This window comes from Palaemon carinicauda, chromosome 13 (assembly GCF_036898095.1).
Source record: "Palaemon carinicauda isolate YSFRI2023 chromosome 13, ASM3689809v2, whole genome shotgun sequence".
Taxonomy (NCBI): domain Eukaryota; kingdom Metazoa; phylum Arthropoda; class Malacostraca; order Decapoda; family Palaemonidae; genus Palaemon; species Palaemon carinicauda.
This window is the reverse complement of record NC_090737.1, coordinates 138,071,934-138,094,105: the sequence shown is the minus strand read 5'-3', so window position 1 is coordinate 138,094,105 and position 22,172 is coordinate 138,071,934. Positions and strand designations below refer to the sequence as shown.

Genomic DNA, 22,172 nt, shown 5'->3' with positions numbered 1-22,172 from the left:
ACACATTTTTTCTGAGGTCAATCCATAGGACTCTGCTTAAAGTAATCTCCCATCTGTACTTGGGTTTTATCACATATTCAATGGGCAACCAATTCAGTCCTATCAAAGCTTATCAGAAATATCTCTACCTGGTGATCAACTGGACTGAGGTTTGAGTCCCACTCACCCTCGTGATGTCTAAGGAAAGGGGGTTTTGGGAGTCTATAGGTCTACCTGCTGGGTCATCAGCAACCATTGCCTGGCCCTCGCTAGTCCTAGCTTGGGTGGAGAGGGGGCTTGGGCACTGATCCTTATGTATATAAGGCCAGTCTCTAGGGCATTGTCACTGTCCCTTGCCTCTGACACTCATGAGTGACCTTTAAACATGTAGTCAAAGCTTATTCTGTCCATTGTCATCATCCTTTCTTGTTATCTTTGAGTAAGAATGACAGTTCACTGTCGCTATCTAAAGAAATGATATACAAATCATAAAGAAAACCAACAAAACACTGTGGAAAGTACTACAGTTAGGATATAAGTTACGTGACAGATGGCTTAAAGATTCATTAGTCCATCTGAATAGAAAGAACCTTTAAAAACTACAAGAATGTATAAATTCCTTCATTGAATAAATTCATGAACTAGTGAGTCGTGGCATTATTCAAAACCCTGTCTACTACCCTGCTTCAAAATGTGGATACCTTATAAGTAAAGAAGTCCCCACAGTGCCTGGTATTTACCCTGTTAAGTATCAGTAACTATATTCATCAAATATATGATGTACCTGTAGTTTATATTATCTGTGCCTTTTCTAGACTCTAAACAATATTGTTAGAGAGAAAATTGAAGAATTCTAGTCTCTTTTGGTTGAAAATAGCACTCAGTTGATGTAATGAACCTGGTTGCTCTAGTGTGTACTTATTTCTTTCAGTACCCTTAGAGGGACTGCATACCCCTAGTGGGGTCTAACTAGCGTATTAGATAAGGTTTGTAATACAGTACCTCCTTTGTCAATGGCAATGACAGCAATGCATCTTCTTAAATATTCTATAGCAATACACACTAAAAACTGTCCAGAGAGAGACAGCATTTATCAATAGTAGATCCTTTGCTGCTTACCTTAAACCAGATAACAGTCCAAATCAATAAAAAATTGTCACTCATCCAGGATCAAGCAACACCCCAGTCCTTCATTCATCATCATCATCTCATCCTACGCCTACTGACGCAAAGAACCTCAGGTAGATTTCGCCAGTCGTCTCTATCTTGAGCTTCTAATTCAATACTTCTCCATTCATCATATCCTACTTCGCGCTTCATAGTCCTTAGCCATGTAGGCCTAGGTCTTCCAACTTTTCTAGTACCTTGTGGAGACCAGCTGAACGTTTGGTGAACTAATCTCTCTTGGGGAGTGTGAAGAGCATGCCGAAACCATCTCCATATACCCCTAATCATGATCTCATCAAGATCTGGTAAATTTACAAATGTAACTGTGACACTAGCAGTATAACCAGTGATCAAACTAGGCAAACTATTGTACAGTCAAATCCAATAATAAATTAGAGGGTTGGCAGACTTTTGAATTTGACAATACCAAGCCCAAACAAAGTACTGTACTGTAAAGGTATTACCTACAGCCTATCAAGGAAGGACAAATTTGGACAAAGACTGTGAAGTCTATGCCTACAACAGTTAGGGAGCCAGAGGTTACATTTTCTAAACACTTTTCATCATGTGCAGTATTGCAATTTAACCAGACCACTGCTTAGATTCCCAGCTAGTCAAAAATTCAAGACAAATGAGTTTCAAATTGGCAAAATTCTTTTTGTTTGTACTAAAATATATTATTTCTTTATGGTTTATTCCACACTCTGCTATCAAAGTAGGGCTTGTAAGAGTATAGTTTTAAATTGCTCAAGAACATTGGTTTTATTCATAAAAAATACACCATGTATATTCTTAAATTCATCAACACTAGGCATGTGACTATCAATGAAGTTTATCAAATGTTATGACATAAATATTCTTTACAATAAATAAAAATGATTCAAATGAAACACATCATTAGTTATTAAATTTTATTTTTCAAAGATATCCAAAAATTTTCTGAAAGCACCTTCCTTCTCTACAAAGTCAATCGAATGAAGTAACCTTTCCTTTGTAAGATTGCCAGCCGGTAAAAAATCATGAATACTAACGGCTAAGATTGCAAAGCCAAATATCAACAGATCATCAACATTTTCCTTGAACTGTTCGTATGTAATACCACATGTTCTACCCAAAGATTGGAAAGGTTTATTGAATGCTTCCCAGTAACATTTCAGAAGTTCATCCATATGATTTTCTAACACTACTGGATTGCTGCTCATGAAAAACATCGCCACGATATCTATGACGGGATTGTCGACTCGGCAGAACTGCCAGTCGATGACGTAGGCGTTACTTTCATCACTCGTATTTAACAGTTGACCAGCCCAGAGATCCCCATGAACTATTGTCTTTACTAATGGATACTTTTTGTGGAATGTGAACATTAACTTTTCTAAAGGTATCAGACGTTTCATTGTCTCACCGACTGGAGTCCCAGCTGTCATTTCAACGATTGTGTTCAGATTTTTCACCATGTCCAAACTATAAAAGTCAGTGCTAAAATCAGAAGCCAATACTGAAAGACTTTCATGATCTTTAAACTGCTCCATAAAAATTAATCCGGCAGCATGCACTTGTGCTATGGACTTCAGAGCCACTTTAGTTTGGGAGAGAGTGCTTCCCTCCTTCACAATGATGCTCTTACACTTGTCAACACGAAGATCACGCAGAACCAGGGTAATCGCATCTTTTCTATACCCGGCAAAGAATATTTCGGGAACTGGCAATACAATACCACTCTTGGCACAAATATCTTGGAGTTCTTTACAATTGGCAAACTTATAAAACTCAATTTCTCTTCTGGCAAGATTTCCATTTGCCAAAAACTCCCTCACCTTGGGATCCTTTGGCAGAATTTTCAAGACAAGCTTGAGATCCTTTGGTGTATCGACACCATCTGAGTGAAGGATGCTCACAAAAGCTATCTCGCTGAGAAATCCTTCCCTTCCGCTCGGCAATGTTAATTCCCAGGAATGTACGCAAACCGAAATGCCATATTTCAAAGAAAGCATCTTTTCAAGCCACTGTTGATTTACATCTTCGAAAGTTGAAAGCGGCATTAATGAATCCGATTCCATATTTCTCAAAGGAACTGTATGTTATCGTAGATCTGCAACATTAGACTTTTAAATATGGAGATCATGAGACAAAGTATCTATGAATAGTAAAATAAGTGTCACAACTACATTCAAATGATCAAAATGTCACAATTATAACCAAATGATAAAAATATCTAGTCATAAAAAAGGGGAACAAAATTCAGAGAGAGATTTGGTGCAATAACCGAGACTTGGTACAAAAAACAAGGCGCTCAAAACCTATACATACATGTACATCAAAACACCAAAAAAACTGAAAACACAAAATTTTATCTGCCATAACAAGTGCTAATAAAATTGAGGCTTTAAGTATGAAAAGTCAGCTTTGTAACTAAATGTACTGTATTGCTTGACATCCACAAGAGAAGCAATTAGGTCTAAGTCATCCTTTCAGTTGACTTAAATTCCTACTGTGAGTTACTAACAATCTACCGCTGACTCAAACTGACTTTCATTCTCTTACAGTGGTATGAAAAACACCTAGATATGTCTACTTTAGGCTCTAGAGCCTTTAAATATGCGGCCCCGAGACTATATAATAAGCTCCCACGAAACATTCAAATGATTGAAGACATTAAGGCTTTCTAGAGGAAACTGAAGACTTTCTTATTTAAAAATCTTACAACAGTGATGATTTAACAGTAAATGAACAATGTGTTATTTGAAACGATAAATACTCTAAACGATCAAGGTAAAACGACAGCGGAGATCCTGTAGAGAGTAGGGTTCTCCTCCTGTATGGGACCGGAAAAGCAGCCATCAAAGTAAGTAAAGTAAGTAATTAACATTTTTTCCTAACTACTATATTATAGTCTTATTTCTGCAACTTAATCAGCTTGTATATGAAAAACAATATTCCCACTAACTACAAGAATACAAGATAAAAAACTGGAAACTGCAGACCTTCCAAAATTGTAATGGATTGAAATTCACAGCAAAAGAAAGTCAGGGTAAGTAGCAGTTAGTAGATAAATAAAAATGTATATAATGAGCAGAATAAACAGTTGAACAGTGGGTCACATATAGTACTTCATAATTAATGTAGATGCCACTATCACTGTACAGTACTACATAGCACATGTACAGTACAGTACAGTCTGTAACTTCTTCATCTGTAGCTTCTTGAAGTTTATTATCTTATATGAAACATAAGGAAACTGGTAGCTTATACTAAAGTTTTGTACAGATGAAACATAAGGAAACTGGTAGCTTATGCTAAAGCTTTGTACAGTAGGTATCTTTGTACAGTGAAGGTTTTGTGACCCTATGGCAATGATAAGTTCAGCGATTTGTCAAAATGAACCGTAATCCATCTGAGATACGACCTTACATCATTAAAGATGGCTATGACTCCAGAAAAGGTGGAACTACCCAAGTTCCAGCCACTGGCCTACATTAGCTTACCGCCAAACGTTATTATAACCATACAATCTATTTAGTGCACCCTATCTGAACAAATAATACTCCGGATAGCAAGGTTGGTAGCATCGCGGATTTCTATTATAGAGGTCCCGAGTTTGGTCCCCGCCAGGGACGCGGATACCGTGAGACCTTCTACCGGGGGGTACTCCCAGGGTGGCGTGTGGGGGGGGGGGGGGGTTAGAGGGGACTAGTGATAGTCCCTGCTGGCTAAATGGACGATGTAAATCGTCTCTGTGGAGACCTAAAACCCGCAACTTTAACTTTAAAATATGCAAAATGCATGGAAGTAAGAACAAAGTAGCACTGATATGTAGCAACAGTCTGATGAACAAACTTTTTCCTTGAAATACTGTACAGAAGATTGTGAAAGCAATTTGTATTTCTCCTGTTACACAAACCTTGAGTCATTTAAAATAAGGCTTTGTCTTCAGCACCACTGGAACAGCTACTAAACCATTAACAAGGTAATTTGTTAATGACAGTTGACAGGAGAGGGAAGCTCCACCATTCACCTGTTACAGAATACAATAGACACTTTTGTCCCTAAGCCTATACTGTACCTGAAATGGGTTGTTGAGAAGGAAAAATTAATTTCAAGGATTTGCGGAATAGAGCATTTGAAATTAGTGCTGGTTTACATCAAGGGTCAACATTAAGCCCGTTTTAAATTGTGTTGGTCATAGATGTAGTAAGTGAAGAGTTCAGAAATGAAGAATTGTGGGAGTTTCTATATCCGGATGATTTGGTGATTACTGCTGAAAATGAGACTTACAGAGAAGGTAGTACAGTAGAGTGGCAGGGGACTTTGGACAAGGGTACCTTGAGGGAAAATATGGATAAAATTGAGATTATGGCAAGCAGTAATGTAGGTAGGGACAGGCTATCAATACATAAAACTAGAGGCTGTAATAAAAAAAGGTGGAATAATTTAGAAACTTGTGATCTACTTCAAGTCATGAGGGAGGATGTGAGGCTGAAGTTGAGAAAAGGATAAAAGCAGCCTGGGGGAAGTGGAGGGACGCAGAAGGGGCGTTATGTGATAATGAAATGCCAATCAAGCCATAAATAAAAATCTACAGCACAATAATAAGATCAGCGTTAACATATAGATGGGAAACGTGAGCTCTGGGACAAAAAGAGGAAGCAAAACTTAAGAAAAAGAGAGAGGAGAATGCTGAGGTGGAATTTATAAATATCACTGCGTGAAAGATTGGAAAATGATCAAATAAGAATGGTAGGCATAGTAAAGATTACTAAGGTGATTCAAGTGTCATGACTGAGATGGTGTGGGCATATGTTGAGGAGGGATGGTGGAGAAGGAGTGAAAACGGTTTGGGAGAAACCTGGGCTGGCTACACTACTACTTAAGCAGCCACCACAGGGTCGAGAACAAAATTTTCTCAGGGTTTACGGTATACAGTACAGTACAGTACTCCCTTAAGAAGGTCAAACTTATCATCGGTAGTCAGAGAGGTTACGGAAGGGCTTCCAGCGCATGCTACTGGGCAGTGATCAAAGGGAGAACAGACCCTACCAAAACCTGAAAAACATGCTGATGCAAATCCAAGTTCTCCCTGTTCATTAAGCATACTCCCTGGGAACTAAACCAGGTACTGATACCTAGGAGCTTTAGCGGCTGACAAACTGAATAAGGAGAGAAAAGTACTTTAGTCTCTCTCTTCAGCATAATTTTTGCCTCTTTTTCTTTAAAGAATAAGCATGCAACTGAACAGAAGGCCAAAATCTACACTCGGCATGTAGGATGGACTGGGAACAATCCTATCCCTACTAAGAAGCTCAGAAAGTTTAGATCTGTAACCATTCTATACAAAAACAAATTGCAGTGTCAATATTTTCCTATGCATTTACAACATTCCTGCTTCACTTCCATAATTGATGTGATGCTAACAACCATCTATTCACATTATAAAGAGAGAGAAAATAATCGGACAGCCTTTAGATAGGACACAACAGTATGTTTGTACTTGTTTTGACAGGAGACAAAAGTGATGAGTTTTTGACAAGGAAGTGGGAGGGTCTACTTTCCAGTACTGTACTTGAAACCTATCATTAACTACCTTGTTATTGAATTTAACAGCCACTCCACCTTGGATAAATATCGAAAATTTTAAGTAATTTTTATTTTTCCTAACATACTTACCGAGAACTACTTTTGGGGGAGTTACCTGTAATCTCTGGTCGGTTGAGAGGAGATTACAGGTAACTCCTAAGAAAGTAGTTCGAGGTAAGTATTTGTGTTGGAACAATCCTTATTTTAATGCACAAAATATTTATATCTGTACAAACAAATCTAAATTGTACCTCTATTTGCACTACAGCTGGCTCAATGTTTATGATCCTTAAGAAAAAGCGAAAACACGTCAATCGTATCCAGAAAGGATACTACTCTTCTCACCCTGTCTTCAGTAATTTTCCCATTTCCCATCATATCAGGGAGACTAGCAGTGAAAAACATAAACCCATGCATCCACAACTTTTCCAAATTACGGGTAATACTTTCGAAGGTGAAAGTGATTGGTATTTCAACATTATTCTTCATCAGGGCACCGGTGAAGCTCTTCCAATAGATCTCCATAACTTCATTTAGGTGATTTTCATAAACTGACGGCTCAGCACTCATCAACAACATAGAGGTGACGTCACATAAAGGGTTATCTATGCAAGCAAACTGCCAATCATAAATAGACGCAGCTTTTCCATCCAACGTGAACATAACATTACCGGCCCATAAGTCACCATGCACCAATGTCTCTATCAAAGGGTGTGTTTGAGAAGTAGCAATCATATCCTTGTGCTTAGATACAAGTGATGTAAGAACTTCAGCAAGAGGACTTCCTTTGAACATGTCAATCTGCATCTTTAGTCCAAGACAAACTAAATCATTTAAGTAGCTGGAGTCGAATGGAACGTGAAAATACTCCCTGCCACGTTTACTGATGGCATCGTACCCAAAAGCATGAATGACAGCAATGGCCTTGAATGTACATTTAATCTCCTGAAGTTTATTCCCTTCTGGGAGCAAATGCATCCTGTAGCCTTTCGCATTTAGGTCATCAAGCACAAGGGTCACAGAATTATCTTTCAGGAGGGACCCATAAACTTCCGGCACCGGATGGTCTAAACCGCTCGCGTGGCAAAACTTCACGAATTCCTCCGAGCCGGCACGTTCGTAAAACGCTACCTCTCTCTCCCCTAAATTTCCTCTCTTCATAAAAGTGACAATTTCATCATTCTGGGGCAAAAGTTTTACGACTAGATCTAAATCGCGAGTAGCGTTTTCTACGGTGTAAACAACTTTGACAAAACATATGTCGCTCAGGAAACCAGCTTTAGACGTTGGAATGTTCGTTTCTAAGGAATCTATGGCGACTGATGATTTCATTTTTAAGTTTAAAATACTTGCAAGCCACTCTTGGGTGATCTGGTCCACAGACGTTAAAGGCAGGACTTCGGAACTAGAGGCCATGATGAAATAGAACAGTCTACAGGTACTACTCTTTGACAGGGATTCTCAGCGTCAATGACCTTAGATGTCAGGATGCCTGAAAACTTTAAATCATTCATTGACAGGGATTCAAGAATAAATTACCTGGAAAAGTGTTAAAATATATTAAACCGATAATAAGTACCTACCGGTATAGTCATAAACGGCTTAAAAAGTTTAAATTTGTTTCAAAACTAAAAGAATACAATGTTTCCTCCATATAAGAAGAGAAACAAGGGCCATTTTTTGCCTTTTTTTCATATAAACTTTTTCCAAAGAAAGAGGTAAACAATTCCAACCTAAAACTAGTTTCTAGATAATGTATGTTCTTATACAAATGACGTAAATCAAATTGCAACACTTCCAAGTACAACCATACAGCATAGTGTAAGGGATGCTCTGCACACTATATTATTTTCCAATAAAAAGAGAAAAAAAATAAGACTTGAAAACTAAAATGCCTTCACCTTGTACAAATGAAACTCATACACTCAGCAGTTGCTTGAAATTCTTACAAATAAAACAACAAATTTTTAAGGTAATTTTTATTTTTCTTAACTATACAAACCTTAGTCCTTTCATAGGTGTATGTTATCAGCATAGCTGAACTCATTTGTCAAAATTTGACGGGGTTCCGGTAGCAAATGGCAGGTGGTGGGGATGCCCACCCTTTTACCAGTCCACTGGGGAAAAAACTGAAAACCTCATTTTTTCCTTAAAATCCCTTGCACATGACAATCTGCCAACCATAATATTAAAACACCCAGTTGGGGATGCCGAAAGTTTGTGCGTACTATCCGGTAGTTGAAAACAAAGTGGCTACACAGTGTGCTGGCTAGGGGCTAGGGCTTCTCTGCCACCCACTAGCAATTACAAACACCTTGTTGAATTTTAACTGCAAAGTTCCAGTTATGCAGCAAACACTCCCCTTAAAGGGCAAGGGTTTGTATACAGTACATGTAGGAACAACTATAATTTCAGTTCAAAAATTATGCTTTAGACTAGATGTGATAATACTTCTATCAACTTTTACAAACCCTACAAATACCAGTCACATTCTATTTTCAAAAGCGAGGATAACATAGCCTCTGATACTCAGGACTTTAACATTAATCATATCATGCAGGGACATATTAATGACCAAAGTTATCCAGGATTGTTACGAACTACTATTATGAATAAGTGAACCAATGATGTTGATATAACTTGTTGGTAAAACATCTAGATGCTACATTAGACATTGTACAACACCTGGATAGCCACTTTCTTCTGAGGCAATGAGGGAGAATCTCAAAGCTCTCAGATGAAGCACGAGGGGCTTTTGATGGAGTAGATGATGCTGGGGATGTCTGACAAGAGTTGTTCTGCATAGATCCACTAGTAAGGAAACAAATCTGAACACCAGTCCATTCATGGCCTATATGGAACTATGAGGGTCATCCGGGCACTGAGTTAAGTCCTAAACTTGTTGTTTAGTACCAGTCAAATCATAAAGAAGGAAGGGAAGGAGTTGACAAATACTGCAGCATGGCATCCTCTGTCCAACCTTGGGGATCCAGTAGTAGTGGGCAGTAAACATGACAAATTCGTAGGTAATTTGTATTTTTCCTAACTATCCAAACCTTAGCTATTTAATATGGGTAATTACTTTCAGCATAGCTGAAATGACGAGCCATTAGAATTTTAACGAAGGTTTACAACCCCACCGCTAGTTAGCGAGGGGTAGGGAGAGTAGCTTGCTACCCCCCCCCACACACACACACACCTGTGCTTGAGCTCACTTCGCTTAGAGGTAGGACTTCACGGGAGATAGGGCTGGCGGGAAAGTTTGATTAAATAGCTAAGGTTTGTATAGTTAGGAAAAATACAAATTACCTACGAATTTGTCATTTGTTCCGCAACTGAAATACAAACCACGCTATTTAATATGGGTGACTCACCCATTAGGAAGGGTGGAAAGTCCCACCCAGTACTGGCTTTTGGCTTTGCCAGGGGACTCAGTATCTGAGTGTGTCAGCACTCAACAATAAGGAGTCCCTGCACCTCGCTAGAACCTTGCTACGCAAGGGCTGCGGCCTACGTAAGCTGTGTGTGAAGGTATGAAGCATGACTCATCCTAGGAAGTTGACCTGTAGTCTTTTAGATGGAAACTTTAGGCTAGGACTCTCCCAATACCACCTCGTCAGGGTATGGGGACGTGACAGTATAGCTTAGTACTAGGAACACAAGGAAACATGGTTTACCTGCAGTGGTTCGACATCAGCTGTGAAGAGAACCCAGGATGCTGCTTTCCCCTAGAGAGGGGAGGATGAAGAAAAGAATAAGGGCCAGACATACCTTTTCATTCATGCAGACTAAGACCGGGTAACAATGCCCTCAACCTTCTGCTACTTGTCCATTAAGGAGCCTGAGGTTTTAAACCAGCTGTTATGCAGCCACCAAAGGGCCGATAGAAAATATATCGAGCCTCCTGTGGGTCACGTCTTGCAGGTAGTGGGCTGTGAAGGTCGTCTGACGCTTCCACACCCCCGCTTGTAGAACCTGCGTCACTGAAAAGTTTTTCTTGAAGGCCGGGAAAGTAGCTACGCCCCTGACATGATGTGCTCTGGGGCGACGTGACGGAGGAGAGTCAGGATTCAGGGACAGATGGATCACCCTACGAATCCATGCCTCCCAGTGCTCACAAACAATGCCTGCACCTGGGGACGAACTGCAGCCATTCTTTTGAGATATAACCTCAGACTCCTTACTGGACACAGTAGGAGATGGTCTGGGTCATCTGTTACAGAACGCAGACTCGAAATCTGGAAGGAGCCAAACCGAGAGTCCGGCACTCCCGGATTCTGAGTCTTAGCAATAAACTCAGGGACGAATCTGAAAGTTACCTCCCCCATACCCTTGAATGGGCGATGTCATAAGAGAGACCATGAAGTTCACTGACTCGCTTGGCCGAGGCCAAAGCTAGTAGGAACACAGTGTTCCAAGTTAGGTGGCGATCTGAAGCCTGACGTAATGGTTCGTAGGGAGGTCTCTTAAGAGACCTGAGAACTCGAACCACGTTCCATGGAAGAGGTCTCACTTCCGATTGAGGGCAGATAAGTTCATAACGTCGTATAAGTAGGGAAAGTTCCAGCGAGGATGAAATGTCCACTCCTTTGAGCCTGAAGTCTAGACTTAAGGCTGAGCGATAGCCTTTCACCGCCGAGACTGAAAGGCGCATTTCTTCCCGCAAATACACAAAGAACTCCGCTATTGCTGGAATAGTGGCATCGAGTGGAGAGATACCCCTTCCACGACACCAACCACAGAAGACTCGCCACTTCGCCTGGTAGACAGATGCAGATGACCTTCGCAGGTGTCCAGACATCCTGCTCGCAAATTGTTGCGAAAATCCTCTCTCTGCGAGGAGATGCTGGATAGTCTCCAAGCGTGAAGTCGTAGCGAAGCTACGGCTTTGCGGAAGATGTTGGCGTGTGGTTGTTTGAGTAGCTCGTGTCGTGGAGGGAGTTCTCTCGGAAGTTCCGTTAGGAGTTGCAGAAGGTCCGGAAACCATTCCGCGTGATGTCACAGCGGAGCTATAAGGGTCATCGAAAGATTGACCGATATTCTGGTCTTGTTGAGCACCCTCCTCATCAGACAGAACGGGGGAAAGGCGTATACGATGATGATGTCGCCTTGGGATCTGGGACTGGGGAGCAGTACAGCGGAAGCTTGAAGTTCAGCGCTGTAGCGAACAGATCCACAATCGGGGAACCCCACAAAGTCAGGACTTTGTTGGCTACTAGATGATCCAAAGACCACTCGGTACTCACTATCTCAGACGCTCTACTCAGACTGTCGGCGAGCACATTCCTCTTGCCTGGAATGAAGCGAGCCGATAGTGGAATCGAGTGGGCTTCAGTCCATCTCAGTATTGTATCTCTACTGCGAGATGGGATAGCTACTTTGAAAAGGTACCTCCTTGCTTATTGATGTAAGCCACTACTGTGGTGTTGTCGCTCATCACCACAACAGAGTAACCCGCCAGGTATTGTTGGAACTGTTGAAGGGCCAGGAATACGGCCTTCATTTCTAGCAGATTTATATGGAGGCACTTTTCTGATTCTGACCACAGGCCTGAGGTCCTGTGTTGCAGAACGTGGGCCCCCCACCCTTTCTTTGAGGCGTCCGAAAACAGCATCAAATCCGGGGGGAGGACGAGAAGATCCACTCCCCTTCGTAGATTCTTGTCTGTCACCCACCACTGAAGGTCCGTCTATTCCACAGGACCCATAGGGATCATGACCCTGATTCCACCGGGACTTGAGTCGCCATTGCAGGGATCTCATCCTGAGGCGACCGTTGGGAACTAGACGGGCCAAGGATGAGTAACCACGATTGGGCTGGAAGTTCTTCTCGTCTGAGGAAAGGACTTGCGACCCTCCTCAGCCTTGCTATCCTGTCGTCTGATGGGAAGGCTTTGTGGAGATTGGTGTCTATGATCATGCCTAGATATACCAGTCTTTGAGTGGGAAGCAGAGAGGACTTCTCGAGATTTACCATGATCCCCAGATCTTGGCAAAGTCCCAGAAGTTTGTCTCGGTGTCGAAGAAGGGCTGACTCCGAGTCTGATAGGATCAGCCAGTCGTCCAGATAACGGAGGAGACAGATGCCGATCCTGTGTGCCCACGACAATATTAGGGTGAACAGTCTGCTGAAAACCTGTGGTGCTGTGGAGAGATCGAAACACAGCACCTTGAACTGGTACACCTTGTAGTCTAGGCTGAATCTTAAGTACTTCCTTGAAGACGGATGGACTGGGATCTGGAAGTACGCGTCCTTCAGGTCCAGTGTACACATGAAGTCTTGCGGTCTCACTGCAAGTCTGACCGTGTCTGAAGTCTCCATGTTGAACGGAGTTTGCTTGACAAACCTGTTCAGAGCTGAGAGGTCGATGACTGGTCTCCAGCCTCCAGACGCCTTCTTTACAAGAAAGAGTCGATTGAAGAAGCCTCGGGACCCGTCGATGACCTCTTGGACAGCGCTCTTCTTCAATGTGGTCTTGACTTCTGCCCGAAGGGCTTGCCCCCTTGCTGATCCCATGGCAAGGGAGCTCAATGAGACTGGATTCGCTGTCAAGGGAGGTAGAGATGTTGTGAATGGGACGTGATATCCTTGACTGATTACGGAAATCATCCAGGAATCGGCCCCGACTTGCTGCCACCTCTTCGCGCAACTTTGTAGGCATCCCCCCACTGGTGGACATGCAGGGGGACTGCCAATTCTAGCGTTTGCAGCCTCGGCCGCTCCCTCTAGGATTCTTTCCTCCCCTGGAGGACTTTTTGCCTTTCTTGTCCTTGACAGGAAAGGGCTTAGACACCGTCGTCTTCTCTGTAGCTGCCGGTTTCGTGATCTTGGTAGGACGTGGTTGCTGGGGTGCTGGAGGTTTATAGGGATTCGATGATAGAGCCCTACGTAGGAGAGAGTCCTGGTTGGACTTCTTCCACCTCTCAGCCGCCTGCTCCACGTCCTTAGGCTGCTGATCTCGGTACTGGGGACCTTTTGATGGAATCTCTCAGACACCGCATCTCGACGTTTCAAGATGGTATTAGCCCACAAGTTCGAGACTTGGTGGGCTAGAAACTCGATCGTGTGAGTGCCCGAGAGTAAAAAGGTCTCCATGGCCTTCCTGGTACTTTATTTGGACAAGTCCTCTAAACGTAACAGGATGCCTAGGGACCCTAGCCAGATGTCCAGCCACGAAGTTGCCTGCATGGCACACTTCGCTACCTTCTCCTGGATAAGGATCTCCGTTGCCGAGAACGAGACCTGCCGATTGGAGAGTCTCCCTACGCCCCGCTAACTAGCGGTGGGGTAGTAAACCCTTGTTAAAATTCTAATGCCTCGTCATTTCAGCTACGCCGAAAGTAATTACCCATATTAAATAGCATGGTTTGTATTTCAGTTACGGAACAAATCCATTTTCCCATTGAGAGATGTTGTGAACAGGTCTAGCATTGATGTAACCCATCAGTTTTCACAATTCCTAGCATGCCAGATGAGAAGAGACCATGAGGTGGATTTTCCAATGCAGTTGATACGCCAATACATTCTATTTGCCTAAAATAACCAGTCAGTACGATGTCCCTCTTTTCCTCCTGACACAGAAACTCTTGAGCTAAGAGGAACAGTGTTTCTGACCATGTTCTCCTATTTTCTGATATAAGCTAATACTGCTGTATTGTCTGAGTGAAGGGCTAAGACCTTTCATAGCAGTCTTCTGAACTCCCCCAATGCTCTCATTTACGCAATAAATTCTTGACAACTGATATAAAGATCCTTTTCCTCCTTCATCCATGCTCCCAAGAAGTGCCAATCTTGTAAGGTTGCTCCCCTTCCCTCTGTTGACATACTGTAGAACATCCACATGTAAAGAACTTTTACCTCCAGACTTAATCCTTTCAGCAATCTCTGACTACATCCGCACTAACTCATCACCCCTGCTGGTTAGAACTTTGTATGAAAGTGGTTAATGGTCTTTGTAAAAAAAAGATGTACACTTAGTAAATTTTAAATGCCGTATCATTGTATACATATTGTACAGTATTGTATTACAGTAATGTATAGTATTGTTTATTAACTATGCTGTACAGTACTGTACATAAATTACATTTACTGTACTCTACAATATCTAATTGTAGGCTGCTTGTGCAGTGAGTTGTCAAACAGTGCAAGTCATCTGTCTGAACAAAAACAGTGAACACTTTCAGTACATTTAAGCTGTACTGTAGTGATAGTACTGTACATATATTACAGTAATATACAGTACACTACAGTATCAGCGAGTGTTATATAGATAGGAACAACAGTGCTTTGTTGTTATAAGTGTCCTGATGACTACTGTAGTGTTATGTGCTGAACTGTATTGTACCGTAGCCTTACCGTGGCCAATATGTAGTTTGTACATGTACTGTACACACTGAAATATTTCCATTCATTACAAAATACTGTACAGTACTTATACTGTGATAGAAACAAAGTAAAAAGAATATTGGGCATTACTAAGTGTATTAATTAACCTCGTAAAGGCAATGGTCAGTGAGTTGGTAGGGTTAGGACAGCAAGTATTCATGGATTTTCGCTCTTGGTGCCTGTCTGTTACCTAATCCCTGCGAAGAGTGAGGGCTGACTGTACTACAGATGTCGGTACTTCCTTTGAAGGAGGAAGCCACAAGGGCTACCTTGCCTGGAACATCATCATCTGGGGTTACAGACACAGGAATGCACTCGTTACACAAAAATGAGTCACTGACTGTGAAGATGATCCAACTTAAGCAAGAGCTACCCATAAAGCACTCAAAAGATGGTGTACCTGGAAAACCTAGTGGGCTAAAAACTCATTAGGCCCAAGTAATCATCAGTCCCAGACAAATCAGGCATGACTTTGGGTAGAGCAGAAATAGGGAAGAAATTTACGCCTGAATGGCCTGTCATGCACTAAGCGACAATTGAGGTCATCCTCTTCCTCACACTTGTGGCCTGTGGGGTGAGCCAAGGAATAATTACTGGAGAAAAAGAAGGCTCGGGACAAGTGGGTGAAAGAAAACAATCAAAATGGTTCTTCGGTATCAACAGAGAGTTTTCTACACCAAGTTGGAAAATATTTCTCTGTCTTCTTCCTCTTCCTACTAAACCTTATCCAATGAGCAGGAGATCACAGCCTAGACTCCTCACAAGGGAAATCTTAAGCACAAGAATTTCCCCCAAAAAACTTTACAAAGAAAAGAGGGATGAATGGACAAATCTCCAATATGCCATAGCTTTCTTACCAGGACACTTTCACATATGGTACAACCCTTATACATATATATACCAAAGCACTTCCCCCAATTTTGGGGGGTAGCCAACATCAAACAAATGAAACAAAAAAGTGGACGTCTCCTCTCTACGTTCCTCCCAGCCTGACAAGGGACTCAACCGAGTTCGGCTGGTACTGCTAGGGTGACACAGCCGACCCTCCCACATTATCCATCACAGATGAAGCTTCATAATGCTGAATCCCCTACTGCTGCTACCTCCGTGGTCATCCAAGGCACCGGAAGAAGTCAAAAGTCAAAACCAGTCAGGCAGATGGGTAGATCCCCTCCCCCCCCTGACAATACCTAACTACTGTAACTTATTAACGATTCAAAGGTTTGTACTTGTGTAAGAACAAATTACAATTGCACAGTACACTCACAATTACCCTCAGGCTAAAAGTAAGTAGGTAGAGTGCAGACATTAATAATGCCCCTAGAAATACGATGATAATTACAACTTAAACAAAGGTAACTGCAAGCAAACTGAAGTGGTGCTCATAGCACTTGAGAGACAACAAACCACAAAAAAAATTATAACTGATTAAATGTAATCAAAGGCAATGAAAACTACCAAATACAGCACAAATACTCATCTGGAAATGAATAAAGGAAAATGAAATGAGGGCGAGCAATGAAAAGCAAGTATGAGATAAACAAGAAGGAAAATCCACACACAATTGAGATAAAGTTGCCTCACTTCTATATCACTCATTACACAGTAATAAGAGCGCAGACCTCTGCCACAGCAGCTTATTTCTCGACCTTTTGTTCAACCTTGACCTTGCCCTTTAACCTTAAAATGTATAAATTTGCGTGGATTTTCATACACTCAAATATGAACCAAGTTTGAAGTCTCTGTGACAATGATGTCCAAACTTATGGCTGATTACGTGAATTGGACATTTTGCTTGACCGTGACCTTGTCCTTCCAAAATTTAATCATTTCCAGCTTTTTACATAATAGTTAATCTCTGCAAGTACAGTATCATTACTCTACAATGATTCTTCTTCTCTCAAGGGGTTAACTACTGCACTATAATTGTTCAGTGGCTACTTTCCTCTTGGTAAGGGTAGAAGACTCTTTAGCTATGGTAAGCAGCTCTTCTAGGAGAAGGAAACTCCAAAATCAAACCAGTGTTCTCTAGTCTTGGTAGTGCCATAGCCTCTGTACCGTGGTCTTCCACTGTCTTGGGTTAGAGTTCTCTTGCTTGAGGGTACACTCGGGCACACTATTCTACCTTGTTTCCCTTCCTCTTGTTTTGTTAAAGTTTTTTTTAGTTTATACAATATAGGAAATATTTATTTTAATGTAGTTGCTATTCTTAAAATATTTTATTTTTCCTTTTTTCCTTTCCTCACTGAGCTATTTTCCCTGTTGGGGCCCCTGGGCTTATAGCATCCTGCTTTTCCAACTAGGGTTGTAGCTTAGCAAGTAATAATATAATTAAAATTATGGCCAGGAAGCTGTTCACAAACAGGGGGTAAAACATAACCTCCTTCCAAATTCATTGGCGGCGGAGGTAACAATGAATACTATACTGGTCTCAAAGAATTGGTCTAGCATGAGACCGAGAAACCAACAAAAAATCTAAAGCACTAGTCTGTACTTTTGAATCAACACATGGCAATTACAGTACCATAACAAGTATGAAAACTCACCTAGATTTTTTCCTTCCGAGACCAAGACGATGTACAGTAATTCTGGAAGTAAGAGAATCATATATTAGGCAAATTGCAATATACTAATAATATTATAAATGACACAAAGTATTCTTATAAAAAAAAAAATTGCCAAAAGATGTGACTTTAAACAAAGTGATATATGTTGTACAGGATACAGCGTGCTATTTTCGCATATTCTTCAATAGCATGAATCATTAAAGTGATATTTTTATGTGGATTTATTCTTGGAGGAAGTTTCTACTGGGATAGAAGCCTCAAGTTCAGATTTCTTGAGTGACGAATACTGTCATGTCAAATCGAAAACCAAATTCAAATCCAAGCTTATGAAATCATAGTTAAAGATCCCACAGAAAAAATGCAATGTAACGTTGAATAGTAGCAGCAGTAGCGTAATTTGATGTGGTAACATCCCTGATTGGTAAACATCAGACTGGGGTTCGAGTCCCGCTGAAATACGTTAGGTGTCTTTGGTCGCTGCAACCTCACAGTTCTTGTGAGCTAGGGAGGAGGGGTTTTGGGGAGCCTATAGGTCGGTCTATCTGCTGAGTCATCAGCAACCATTGCCTGGCCCACCTTGGTCCTAGTTTAGGTGGTGAGGGGCTTGGGTGCTGATATGTATATATGGTCAGTCTATAAGACATTGTCCTCTTTGATAAGGCAATGTCACTGTCCCTTGCCTCTGCAATTCATGAGAGGCCTTTTAGCCTTTAAACCACGGACAAGTGTAAATTGATTCCTTCAATCCTCTTGTTATCCAACTACCCATTTAAAAACTCAACGACCATTCCAACTGGTACCAAATAATTATAATTAAATAGCTGAAAGGCTTGTATTTGTATTGACTTGGCTTGTATTGACGCTGTTACTGTTTTTAGAATGATATATTGTTAATTTATTCTCATCATTTATTTATTTCCTTATTTCCTTTCCTCACTGGGCTATTTTTCCCTATTGGAACCCTTGGGTTTATAGCATCTTGCTTTTCCAACTAGGGTTGTAGCTTGGCTAGTAATAATAATAATAATAATAATAATAATAATAATAAAAATAATATTTATATAGGAAAAAAATATCAAAGCCGTAAGACATGAATTATGGAACTCAAGAGTCTGATAAGGACCCAGTATCCAAGGTAAAGTTAAGAATAAGTTTAGATGCATCCTATAGGCCTGTGGTAAAGGTAAATAATAATATTATGTAAAATGATAAAATAACTCCATATTATGATAAATCAGATCATAATAAAGAACATTTTCTCAAAGAAAAACAGGAGCCTTTGTATATCAGCGGCCAGTTCCTCACGCGTTCATTAAAAATGGACATCAACTAAGCTAAAATTTCCCCCCTTACCGTAACCTACAAGCCGTGTCCTTACCTACTTACCTAACAGAGGTGGGGGGGGGGGGTTAACGCCACCCTGCGACCCCCTTTCACTGCCGTAATCTAAGTTAGACATAACAATACATACAAGTGGTCGCTTTCATACGTACACCCCAAAAAACAATTCCACGAGTAATAAGAAAGATATCACCTCTCCCAACGAACTACATTCTACCCGACTGATAAGGGCCCAGTATCAAAGGTTAGGTTAGGTTAGGTTAATCAGGCTTAAGTTTAGATGTATTCATAGACCCGTGGTTTAGCTGCCACATATTGTCATTGGTTAAGTCAAGGGGAAACAAAATTTCGGTAAAGTTGTGTCATTTTCGAAGAGCGTAATTTTTTTTTAAAGAAAAAGTAGTTTTTTTACTAAGTTACATTGCCCTGTAATACACTACAATAATACCAAAATTTCAATGGTCGCCTAAGACGGTGCATGGGTAAAGAATTAACACCATTAGGCACTAACAACTACTATTATCTACAGTTTAATAATAGGGTAAATGTCTATTATCTAGAGTTCAATACAGGGGTAAATACCACTATTTCTAATAAAACACTTCAGTAAAATTATATTGAAGAACAATAACTTATGCAATTAATTCGTGAACCTAACTTATGTTGCAATATCACATAAGTTAACTTGTACGAGTTACGTACTATACAATCTAAGTTTCCTACAGTTTACGTAAATTATATTAAGAAATATGAAGTGAATCACAATTTAAAACTCGTATATTACCTGTCTGATTACAAATGACAATTACAACTGAATGACACAATATATAATGGCAGAAAAAACAGATTATGTATCAGCCTTTGATTTCGATGATCCTCCTCCTGTCACTTGCTCTGTCACACTAATGTCAAAGACCGGAACTTTTATTTTAAAATAATTTATTAATTTAACTATTATTCTCGTTAAAAAGAATGAATAAATTAAGAATATTAATAATTGACGAGATTTGTTGAAAAAGGAAATAAAATTGCAAGAAAAGTCTAAAGTTTATACACAGCAACAGAGATAATACAATTGTCAAAGAAGACCGGAACTTTTAGTTTAAAATAATTTAATAATTTAACTATTATTCTTGAATGAGAAAAATAAAAGAAATATATATTTATAAGTGAGTTGAGATTTGTTGATAGAGAAATAAAATTGAAGGAAAAAGTCTAAAGTTTATACGCATAGCAACAGATAACAAGACAATGAGTTGAGTACGTGAGTGATTTTTGATAACACAGAGAGTTATTAATTACAGATAAGGTGAATATAATAAGCGATAAAGGGTAACTCCCATATGGTTAGAAAGAATAAAAGCTGATAATATGTTATTTATATAACACACAGGAAAGAGATCAAAATGGCAAATTTCACTGGCAAATTTCACTTGCAAATTTCACTATCAAATCAGAGAACACAGAAGTTCTAATAATGAGAAAAAAAGAATAAACAGGTTAATGGAAAAGTGAAAAATTACTATTTTAAAAGAGTAATATAATACAAAATTACTTTGGGCTTTAACTACATAAACCAGAAAGGAAAGATAAGGTGGTATACATTAAACATGAAATAATGAAATATGGAAAAGTGTACTAAAAGACACATTAAGATAAAACAAAATGGTAAAAGACAAAGCAAAATATTCACAAAATTAAATAAGAAACTTTAGAGCAAAAGTTTTAGTGCGAAATCAAAGGAGTAAAAAATCAAGTAGTTTGTTCCCTCAAGGTCGAGAGAGAGAGAGAGAGAGAGAGAGAGAGAGAGAGAGAGAGAGAGAGAGAGAGAGAGAGAGAGAGAGAGAGAGAGAGAGAGAGAGCGTGTCTGTGAATCTCCTCAACTTTAATGTACAGTAACTTTCAGTTCTCTCTCTCTCTCTCTCTCTCTCTCTCTCTCTCTCTCTCTCTCTCTCTCTCTCTCTCTCTCTCTCTCTCTCATACTGTACATTGGTAAAATCACGACATTTAACACATGATAAGCCTGAAATATATATTGAATTTGAAAGGTGTGGAAAACTTGAATATAATTAATATTTTCGTCTATAATACATTAACAAGCAATCTTTCAGATAATATATATATATATATATATATATATATATATATATATATATATATATATATATATATATATATATATATATATATATATATATATATATATATATATATATATATATATATATATATATATATATATATATATATATATATATATATATATATATATATATATATATATATATATATATATATATATATATACATTTATATATATATATATATATATATATATATATATATATATATATATATATATATATATATATGTATATATAAGACAGTAGAAGCTTTTATATATGATAGAAGAAGACATGAAGAACATCACTTTAAAATGCTTAAAATGCTCACGAGTTTAAGGATTTTAAGGAATTTTATTTAGGATTTAAGGATTTTTATTAAATCTAGCGACCCCTCTCAGGGTATGAAAGTAAATTACAAAATATAAAAAAATTATAATTTGACTTACAATAATAGTAGAACATTCAAGACAATACATTTGCTTCAGTGATATTTTTTAGAGCAAGAACTAATACGTTAAAACTAAATATTGTAAATAGACACAATGGAGGGAATGTAAACTGTAATTTTTGTGAAAATGAGGAGGAAGATTTGATACATTTTTTGTTATTTTGCCAGGAATATAGAAAAGAAAGGAATAAAGTAATTGAGCTACAACAACCATACGAGGAAGACCCAAAGAAAATAGTAGGATTATTTTTATTTAGTGAAACAAATATAGAAAAGAAAAAAGAAGTATTAAACATAATGTGGAAGAAAAGACAAAACAGTACAAGAAGATAAGCGTTAGAGGCGCCGTTGTAAAGGCTATGCCTCATCCCAGAACCTGAACCTGAAGAAGAAATGAAGGACATCACTTTAAAATGCTTAAAATGCTCACGAGTTTAAGGATTTTAAAGATTTATTATTTAGGATTTAAGGATTTTTATTAACTCAGGATATGAAAGTACATTACAAAATATAAAAAATTATAAGTTGACTTACAATATTAGTAGAACAGGTTCAGGTTCAGGTTCAGGTTCCGGGGTGAGGCAT

The 22,172-nt window shown here is 39.4% G+C and overlaps 2 protein-coding genes across 4 annotated transcripts in view; both read right to left on the bottom strand.

Annotated features, from left to right (window-relative positions):
- Positions 1 to 19,926, bottom strand: part of LOC137652513 (uncharacterized) — a 38,948-nt gene extending 19,022 nt beyond the window's left edge. The window contains exons 1-3 of one of the 3 annotated variants that reach the window (XM_068385962.1): positions 19,798 to 19,926; positions 17,652 to 17,693; positions 2,044 to 3,238 (exon numbers count right to left, since the gene is read on the bottom strand). In XM_068385962.1, coding sequence (XP_068242063.1) covers positions 2,058 to 3,206 — 1,149 coding nt within the window. In that variant the 5' untranslated portion in view covers positions 3,207 to 3,238; positions 17,652 to 17,693; positions 19,798 to 19,926 and the 3' untranslated portion in view covers positions 2,044 to 2,057. Of the gene's footprint in view, positions 1 to 2,043; positions 3,239 to 6,971; positions 7,098 to 17,651; positions 17,694 to 19,797 lie in introns of those variants that run through there. The other 2 variants (XM_068385961.1, XM_068385963.1) reach the window with 2 other exon arrangements.
- LOC137651843 (uncharacterized) lies at positions 6,994 to 8,052 on the bottom strand. The gene has a single exon (XM_068385062.1). The coding sequence runs from the start codon at positions 8,050 to 8,052 to the stop codon at positions 6,994 to 6,996; it is 1,059 nt and encodes a 352-aa protein (XP_068241163.1).
- Positions 19,927 to 22,172: the final 2,246 nt, after the last annotated feature.